At 39.7% G+C, this 10,514-nt stretch overlaps 1 protein-coding gene across 1 annotated transcript; it reads right to left on the minus strand.

Annotated features, from left to right (window-relative positions):
* Nucleotides 1-665: 665 nt before the first annotated feature.
* b9d2.L (B9 protein domain containing 2 L homeolog) lies at nt 666-3,485 on the minus strand (the record flags this gene model as incomplete). Its single annotated transcript, NM_001092515.1, is given in 5 exon segments — nt 666-900; nt 901-2,355; nt 2,693-2,818; nt 3,074-3,163; nt 3,422-3,485. Coding segments are annotated over 3 exon segments (531 nt in total).
* Between the last annotated feature and the right edge of the window lie 7,029 nt (nt 3,486-10,514).

Genomic DNA, 10,514 nt, shown 5'->3' on the forward strand with positions numbered 1-10,514 from the left:
TTGCTATCTCTTTCACACACAGCCACAGATTTCAATGCAAATATGTGGTAAACCAATGACAGTTTATAAATGTATAGTTTTTCCTTTTATCAGACAGTTGTCTTACATGTACTGTATTTTTACCATGGTTTTAAGCAGATTTTACTTGCATTATTATAGATTGAGTAGAGTGCCAACTGTATATCCGTATTTATTAAGAAAACAGTAAAAAGCATGTCCATGTTTCATGTACACTATCCCGATGAAAGATCTGAGCTCAAAGGGCTTATAATCAGGGATGGGCGAATTTGACCTGTTTCGTTTCGCCAAAAATTCGCCGCCAGCGAAATGTCGCAGACGCCCATTAAAGTCTATGGGCGTCAAAAAAAATTTGTCGCGGGGCGAAATTATTTTGTCGCGTGTCTTTTTTTTTGACGCACGTCTCCATACAAGTCTATGGGCATCATTTTTTCGGCGAAACGAGGCGAAAAAAATCGCCCATCCCTACTTATAATGGTACACAAATTTCTATTAAAGTAACTCACCCATATAGACCTAAAATATATGACAATGCCACACTGATAGAATACCACTGAAGCATTCTTATGTTGTCATTAACATCCATGTGAACATCCTCCACCTACCCCCCCCCAGTCCTGTAAACAAACACTGAATAAATAAACGGCTTTGGAGCAATTAAGTGTAATAACACACATAAGGTACATGAAAACAAAACAAACAAAAATGGCAAAGAATACAGGTTAGGAAGTAGCACTGCAATCAGTGTATATAATAAAAATGGAAACAAAATCTGTGTCGATAAATGTAACACGAATAAATGGCAATAAAGTTCATAAATAAGCAACTTCATTTCATTAGAACCCCTAGGTTTCAGAGGACCAGAAAAATGGTGGAAAAAATCACCATTGATCATGCAGCTAAAGTGACACCAGTAAGGAAAGCAACAGGGATGCTGACAGACTCTGTTGGACTGGAAAAGTCATTCTGATACGTGGTGAAATGTTTCCAAGTTTGCTCAGAAAAATAATTTGGTTTGGATGAAGGAAACCTTCATTGTCATAATGCAACTTAATTCATAGACACTGCCATAATAACATGTACCATAATATAATCTGAAAAGCTTTGTCTTTTAACAACTTTAACTGGTGCAGACTGGACCAACCTGTAGTAATTTCTGCCAGAGAAACTGCACTGGAGAATCCCAGGTATCACGTTTTTTGCTAACCCATACATTTGGGCATAGAATTAAAAAAACAAAGTAGTTATATATGATCACAAGATGAAGAACAGAGGAAGACAGTTTTTTTTTTTTTATCAAAGATGGTTTAGTAACTTACACCAAATCTGCTGATTTACTTACTTGTTTACTTAAGGTCCTTGATACCGCAACCTCAGGTATAGATGATTTTCCATTTTGATTAAAATGTTTTTCCCAGTTAATTGTGCTATTAAAATTCATAGCATCATTTTAGTTATGTTCAATACATTCGTGTCGCTAACACATTGCACAGTATTTTTTATCGCAGCAAAGAATACTCGCGCACTGTTTCCTTTTCATAAAATATAATTTTATCTAAAAAAATATTTGCAGTAAAAACCATTTGGAAAGAACAGACACATTTTAAAATTTGTCAGATAACCAACCTGAGTCAAACAGGGCAAAGTTATTTGCATGTGTATATATAGCACAGCTGACAGCAGAGCCACTGGAATTACATTTCCTCTATTAACTGATTCAAGATAACTGCTAAGAAAATCTGAAAATTATTTAAAAACAAAAAGACCCAAATTACTTAATATAAACATACCTGTACACTGCTTAGTGGGTGAAGTATTATGAAACATTGTTAAACATCAATTTTAGTGAGAAACAAGAGAGAAAAGGGTGTCATTGAATGCGGAGAGGAATTTTACAACAATGGCTAAGTTGCTCACAAGTAATTACATAAAATAAAGTCTTGCTAATTATTTCAGTGCTTATGTCCTTGGCATCAATAATAATCATTATTTCATTTCGAAAACCAGCACTCTGCAGATTTCAAGAAGACTCCACCCCATATCGTTCAAAGTTCCTGAGTATGACTGTTAATTCGAGATGTACTTGCCCCATGGCCACTGTTTGCAGACGGTAGCGATCAGACCCTCCATAAATCAAGCTGGCTGACTTAAGTTGTGGACCACCGCCAACAAACATCTGACATATTTGCTCCTGCCACGTTCCCAGAGGTCGCCAGGTTGGGCTAAGCAATGTGTGAGTGCCAGGGGTGGAAGGAATGTGGAGGAAGCTGTAACCATAAAGCTCATTCCGACCAAATGTGTCCTGATGCCAGACTTGAAGGTGAAGTTTTGGCCAACCTGGGAGGAGGAAATACACGCTTTTACAGAATATAATTTATTTTGCACCTGTTGCAATGGGCACGAGAGAGGGGAAAAAGGAAAGATTGTGAATAGTCAGTGAACAGCAGTCCAAACACAATACATACACAATTCTATGAGGAAGAATTAAATCTGTAGCAAATAATTCAAGATAATGTTTGATATGTGTAGTTGCAGTTAACCAATAGCAACTTAGATACCTGAGGTATAGGGACTCACACAGAAGTGATGCTGTTGGGGTGGGAGCCTTTAAAAGTTTTCCACAATGTGTTTATGAGTGTTTTTATACCACAGGTTTATTCTACCACTTTTTTACCTTGTAATCCTTTAGTAGCAAAGTGCATGTCGATAGGGTGAGACCAGAATGCCATGTCATCATTTTGCGGGTGATCTACTTGTGTCTGGCCTTCCACAACCCCAGAAAGTAGCTTCCAGGCCCCACCTAAATGTTACGGTAGGGAAAGTGATTACCAAAAGAAATATTGCATGGTGTAAAACAAATGCATTCACCCCAGTATATTATACACCAAGATGTTTCCATTAAGGCCATTTATGCTGGCTAAGTGAAAAATCTGCATTTTGGTTATACGTGTACAGCCTTCTCTTTCACTTCACATTGGTAGGATAAATAAAAGGTATACCAGAGACATATATATATATATATAAGCACATATTGTAGCAAAATGAGGATTCTTACCCGTGTGTAGTCCCCATTTGCAAAACAAGCTGTGTTGGGGGAAGCCACTAGCTCCAATGATCTGCCCTATGATGTGGACCTCTGCCATTACTGTAGGGGGAAACGGAAAACAAATTTAAGTCACACCAATATAGTGAAGAAACAAAATGGATCAATTTTATCAGAAGTAGGTCCTACAGGCAAGAACAGCTGAAAAGTTACATATTTAATACTCTGGAAGAGTCTACCCCCCAAAATGGGGTTTCCAACAGCCCCAGATATGAATGTGCACCACCAACCTGGGAGGGCTTCCTGGGGCTGTTGAGCATATTGTAATTAGAGCTGCAAAAGAGATCCATTTGCACTCACCCTATATGTTTCTTTAGTTTATTTTTTATCTTAAGAGCAGCCGGTTGTGCTGCACTTATTTGGATTCTCGGGCTCCCTGCTGCTGTCAGTGCGCTGCAGACTTCGGAAGGGAGGCCGGTTGCTAGGATGCCTCAATATTGTTTTCTCTACAATCCCAAAGGTACAAGTCTCATCGCGCGACACCGGCGTCACAACTACACGTAAGCCCAGTGACGTATCACGTAGCCACCATGTGGGCGTGACGAATCGACGTAACTCGGTGTTTGTTTGGAAGTCGCCTCCAAATCTGTTTTTTTCTGCTCACTCTTGCTATTTCTGTATTGGGGCACAGATTTCATAGAAGATATGCACAGACCAGCTATGAATCTCATACTAGCGTGGCTGGTTGGAATTTGAGCATTAAATGGGATAAATATGTAGCATCATAGAAATTCTACCTATTAAGTAACTAGTGTTGTGGCTAAGGGCATGAAAAGTAGCACAGAGGTAGGATTTCTAGCATTTCTGCCTGGTGCTGAAGAAGTTAAATCATACCTCCCAACATTTTGGAAGAAAAAAGAGGGACAAAATTTTTTTTTCTGCACGTAGCACAGCAATTTTTTTGATCACACCCCTTTCTGTGGCCACACCCCCTAATTACCATGTTTGGTTTACAAAATTTGGCAGGTTATGAAAGTTTGAAAATATTTCTCCTTATCTAAACTGTGTTTTTGTGTCTCAAAATTGTTACAAAGTATCTTATTTGCACCTGTTAGCTGTTCTGGGCTCTCTGCTAAAAGCCAATTAAGTGAGAAACTTTGTTTCTTTTTCTGGCTGTTCAGTGCAGAGAAAAGAGGGACTTTCCAGTACAAATGAGGGACTGCGGGTTGAGCTGTCAAAAGAGGGACTGTCCCTCCGAAAAAGGGACAGTTGGGAGGTATGGTTAAATGCCTTTGGGCAATGGCTTTCAAAGTATGCATTGTATAATATAAATTATAAAGGAAATTGGCAGCCGAGGTGGTAGAATACACGGAGGGCAAACCAACATGAAAAAAAAGTCTTCTGTATTCCTCTAAGGGTAAGGCCACACGAGGAGACAAAATCTCCCCGAATCTCCTCGTACTGTTCAGCACCCTGCTACTTATTCAAAAAGGCAGAATTGCTAAAATGCCCCACTTTACCTTTAACAACATGTTTATTTTTCATAAACAAGACAATAATGGAGCAGTACATAAACAAAATTCCAAAATATTGAATGTGGAAGCATAAAAATAGAATAATAAATGATGATCTACATGAGCAAACCTAGAGCAATAAATGATCTAACAAAAAAAATATAAAAATAAATCTGAACAAAATAAAAATTACATTAGAGCAAAGAAAAGTACATGAAAGAAATAAAAACAGTAAAGCACTTAGGATGCCCCACTTTAATGCAAGTATCTTGGACCAGGCTGAAATGAGATGTATATTATGCAGGGCATGCCTCCTAACATAACTATGCCTTGAAATCGGTTGTCCAAAGTAATGAAGCCTTGGAAACTACTTACTTATTCATTGGACTCAATTAGATACTAATGCCGCTTTGGTGACTGCCACTTTCCATGCCCAGAACTAATTTGAGCCAAGCTGGAACAATATATATACAGTTAGGCCCATAAATCTTTGGACACAGACAACTTTTTCCTAATTTTAGTTCTGTATATTACCACAATGAATTTTAAATGAAACAACAGCTTTTCAGCTTTAATTCAGTGGGTTGAACAAAAAGAAGAATTAAAGCCTTTTTTAAAACACAATGGCTTCTTTTCAGGGGCTCAAACGTAATTAGACAAAAAAAAACTGAAAATAAAATGTTCATTTCTAATACTTGGTTGAAACCCCTTTGCTGGCAATGACAGCCTGAAGTCTTGGGCATCACAAGATTCCGGATTTCCTTCTTTTTAATGCTCTGCCAGGCCTTCACTGCAGCAGCTTTCAGTTGTTGTTTGTTTGTGGGCGTTTCTGTCCGAAGTTTAGTCTTCAACAAGTGAAATGCATGCTCAATTGGGTTCAGATCAGGTGACTAACTTGGCCATTCAAGAAGAGTCCATTTCTTTGCTTTAATAAACTCCTGGGTTGCTTTGGCTGTACGTTTTGAATTTTAAATATAACATTATTTTAAACCCAGAGTGAAACCAGCACCATATATTATTCATTATTGCCTACAAGAGTAGAATAGGTTTTTTAGTTATGCTATATGTCTCCTTCTTGCTTATAAGCCAGTTCTATATCAACATTGCACAGTAGACCAGATCTTTGGAGCAAAATCTGTAGATTAGAATATATCAGTATATTAATCAGCTATAACACAGTTGAAGAAAACAGACTCTAAATATCAAACCTGCATATAATAATATACACAAATACATACAGTATAAATCTCACCATTACTTCACTGTGCAACAAGGTATAAAAGGTTCTGCAACTTGTAAATTTGATTAAATACAGAAATATTGCACGTTAAAAAAAGTGATAAATGCTTAGTAGAATCAATAATTGTACTAATATTTCACTTGCAATATGTACTGATAAAAACATTAGAATTATGAAAAAGGAAATTGGCTAAAAAAGCGAAGATCTCCTTGAAAAATAACTACTGTCTTAAATGTAGCTCTAGGGATACCACTGAGATGGAGAAAGCCAGACACCATGGACTATGGCCTCAAATTTTTTCCTTCCTTATTACTTCAGTTGCAGAACAAGCTAATGTCACAACCCCTGGGTATGGTGGAAAAATAATTGAGGTTTAAAAGAACAAGGACTGGCACATTGAAAAGAGATATTATGATTATAATAAATATATTATTTATTTTCTGTTGAAAACCCTCTAGAGCACAAATGTCCAACTGGAGGCCTGTGCCCCCCCCCCCCCATAGGGAATTCTTATGGTTTCCAGTCTGCTTGAGCGCTACATCTTTTAGTGACAACAGCAATTAATCTGACCCACGAACACATGGAATGACAAATATTCTAATCCCTAACTGTAAAAATCACATTGCTCCATTTATTTCTGCCCATTTCTTTGTGAGTGTTCTGTTGAAAGTGTGCACTTCACTAATACACATAGAGAACGAGAGAAAGCTATAGGTATAAATGGACATTGCATGATGTGACAAAATGGTATGTCAGTGGGAATGCCATGGAAATTAAGTCAGATGGTCCAGAACTAGTAATAGTACTAGTATAAGTTTGTCCATTTAACATGAACCTTGTTGAGACTGAAGGCTTTGTTTTTTACCTCTTCAGTTTTATGCAATCACAGCTTCTCAGATTCAGACATGGGAATAAACTGTGATTAGGCTAGATAGCCATGCCTGACTGGCATTCATAAAATCTGCCTCAGTGACCTGGTGATGATTATGAGAGCCTTAGTATAGCAATGCCGTTCTTTAGGCTGCAGACAAATATATGATTCAATTGGATTCAATGATTAAAACTATTATACCTGTAGGTTTATTGCCATCTTCTTGCAACAACTGAACTGATATAGCTGTTATTGTAATAATATCATAATGTTAATAATAATATTGTATTAACAGGGGGGGTTGCTGGTCAAATTTTAAATCAAAGTGGTGTATAGTAGATTGCTGTGGAGACTGGAAGAGCAGTAGTAGGAGATTGCAATAATCTAAAGTTTGTATAGTAGTTGAACTTGAAAAACAAATCCATCAAGTTCAACCTATTCTGGCAAAATTGCTAGTTGATCTTACCATATGTGTAGCACATACAAGGAGTATGGCCAAAACATATGGTACTACACGCTTGTGTTCATGGGTGAGCCCAGACCAATAACTTGTAGAGGGCCCTAAGATTTCTGCTGGCAGCCTAAAAGTTGCTGGACAAAACTAGAGTATAACAGTATGAAAGTGATTAATTTCCAGCTTTAATCACTTGGTGGCAGCATAGCACAAACAATATATTATTCCTGTAAAAAGACATGTACTGCGCAAGGGATCTGTAATAAAACACCTTGGGATTCACATGGCTAAACTCAGGGCAACCTTTTGCCATCTTAAGTGAGACTGACATGATTCACATACTGTTGCAAGGAAGTTAGGAGAGCACAGAAAGATTTATTTTAAGCACTGTTGACCTGACCAACACAGGGATCAGCTCACATTCCTTGGCCCAATATTTTAATAGTCTCATTCTATATATATTTCTATATACATTTCAAAATAATTTTTGTATATATAACAGAAAGTCATGTTCTAAAAAATGTACATTCCAGGGAACATACATTGATTAACCAACAGTGCTGCACTTCCCCCTGTCAGAGAGCTATTTGTCTATATAAACCTTGTTTTCCTCCACTTGTGTATCCAAAGCACATACCTTTTTGCTCACAGTCCTACCAAATGGCATTTATATGCTGCGCAGGACTTTTTTTTAAGAGACTGACTTCATTGGGGCTCAGGAAAGCTGTTCCCAGTGGTGCTGCCCCACTTCATTTGTAATGCATGTGTCTATATAAAGAACAACGAATGTCTGGCACTCTGTGCTCTCAGGAAGCTGCAAAAACATTAATACTGGCATCTGTCCCTAGCACTAATGATACCCACTGCGTGACAGAGTGCTAGCCCAGCTTCGTGGGCGGAATATGTCTAAAACTGCCTCCACTAAATGGGAAGGCTCCAGCCACCATCATGCACTGTAAGATTAGATGATCTACACTGATAATTCCAAAAAGCTGTACAGTAGGCGTTAAATATGTGGTTGTATTGTTAAAGGGGTTTTTGACCTTTAAACTTTTAGTATGATGTAGATATGTGATATTCTGAGACAATTTGCAGTTTGTTTTAATTTTTCTACTTTTTTCTCTTTTTATTCCACAGTTCTCCAGTTTGCTACTTCAGCCATCTGGTTGCTAGGGTCCAAATTACCCTAGAAACTACACTTTTTTGAATAAGAGACTGAAACTCAGGAGGGGGCCTGAAGGGGGTCATGGGGGGGAGACCCTCACACTGGGTCTGGACCGTGGGGTCAGCTTCCTCTATAGCACTAAAATCCAACCTCCCTGCCACTCTTCTTCTGTAAATTGTCAGGAGGGAGTTGCAGTCGCAGACATGGGGCAGTTATGCACGCTGGGCCCATCTGAACATTTCTTTGGTGGTCGGGACCACAGAACTCTCGTTACACCACTGCATAGCCGTATGTATTACTTATTAACGTTTGCCACTATTGTTGTGAGAGTAGTCCTTGGATGTCATTTGCAAGCCCTCAGAAGCCTAGTCCAATACTATAGCCTTCCCTTTTTTTTTGTAGCTTTACCATCATCCTACATTCAACTTCACTCTTTATTTAGGTCTTAGAATTATATATCATGCATCAGACTGTGACCTTCTGCACTATGGAAACCTAGTCTGCGCAAAAACCCTCCCCCCTCCCCTGTGTTGCTTCCCCTCCCTCCTCCCCCCGGCCTACCTGTCCCGCTGGGCAAATGCCCCTAACTTGTTACTTACCCTTCTGCGCAGGTCCAGTCTACGGAGTTCACCGACACCATCTTCTTCCAATCTTCTTCCTGCTTTGACCGGCGTTTTGGCGCATGCGCAGTAGGAGCATTTTGCCGGTACGGATCTACTGCGCATGTGCCAAAAGTCACGAAGTGAAATCGGAAAACTTCGTGACGCATGGCGCATGCGCAGTAAATCCGTACCAGCGAAATGCTCCTACTGCGCATGCGCCAAAACGCCGGTCAAAGCAGGAAGAAGATTGCGTGGAAGAAGATGGTGCCTGTGAACTCCGTGGACTGGACCTACGCAGAGGGTTAAGTAACAAGTTAGGGGCATTTGCCCAGCGGGACAGGTAGGCCAGGGGGGAGGAGGGAGGGTGGGAAACACACGGGAGGGGGGAGGGTTTTTGCGCCGACTGGGTTTCCTTCTCCTTTAAGGCCCCTTCCTTAGCTCAGTGTTATTGGCCAAGTGGTGTAATGACAACTTCCTGCCACACTGCACTATAGTGTGTGTAAGGAGTGGCCTCTTCCTCTTTGGCCTCTGGATGGTGATCCAGCTGGGTGTGCCCAGGGAAGCCTGGGTACAGCAAGGCCCAGAAAGGCATGTGTCCAAGTCGGGGACCAGGCAACCCCGTGAATGAGGAATAGAAAGTGACAGGTGAGCTCCCAGTACTAGTACGCTCTAGGAGTGTAAAATAGTCAGGGTTGAGATAAATAAGAGCAGTTCTGAGCTCCAACATAGGAGTGATAGATTGGAGGTATCTCTCCCAGGCCATATTGCCTGTAGTATAGGGATCCCAGCGGAGAGGGAATCAGGAGAGAGTGATTGCCCTGAGGTTGATCCAGAGACCACTACTGGAAAATATGTTGCAGAGGTGAAGTGGGATACCTGCCAAGTCTGTCCTAATGGAGTGTCAGCATGTTTAAAGCTGCATGTGATGTGCCTGTGTCTTTTTCCTCTAACCACTGGATATGAGTAAACCTGAGGTCATTGTCAATGACTAATAAACAGTTTCTTTGTTTGCACCATAAGAACCTCCTGGCGCCCAATCATTTTTGGATGTTTTGTATGCACAGTAGCCTGGGTGTTGTAGTTGCTCTACACCTTAAAGGGATAGCTTCCATTTGGCAAAGGCCAATGTGTGAGTCCAATGTAACCCATGCTCATATCAATAGCTGGACAAGTTAACTATCTGTGGTCTGGATAGCCCAGATTGGTGTAACATTATGTTATCTTTTATCTGCATGCATGATTATAGATGATATGATCAACATGACAATATGGTTCTTGAGACGGAAATGGAACTGACCCTTATTGATGATGTCACTATGCAATATTATTTTTTAAAAAACATTATATACATGAATGGCTAGAAGTACCAGTACCAGAAAAATGCTTTATTTCTATCTGTTATGCGTTGGACTCTACAATACACATCTACAAGATTCATAACTTACACTTTTGACACATTGCATACTCCAGTTCTTACACAAGGAGCAGCAAACATGCTAGGCCTCCAGTGATATGCTTCAAAGGGAGCCGTCTTTTACAGTTGACACTATCATTAGTCTCTACAGGACCTTTTGGAAACATCGGTACAAGCCCATCATATTCACGTA

The sequence above is a fragment of the Xenopus laevis genome, chromosome 8L (genome assembly GCF_017654675.1).
Source record: "Xenopus laevis strain J_2021 chromosome 8L, Xenopus_laevis_v10.1, whole genome shotgun sequence".
In the NCBI taxonomy this organism is placed as follows: Eukaryota; Metazoa; Chordata; class Amphibia; order Anura; family Pipidae; genus Xenopus; species Xenopus laevis.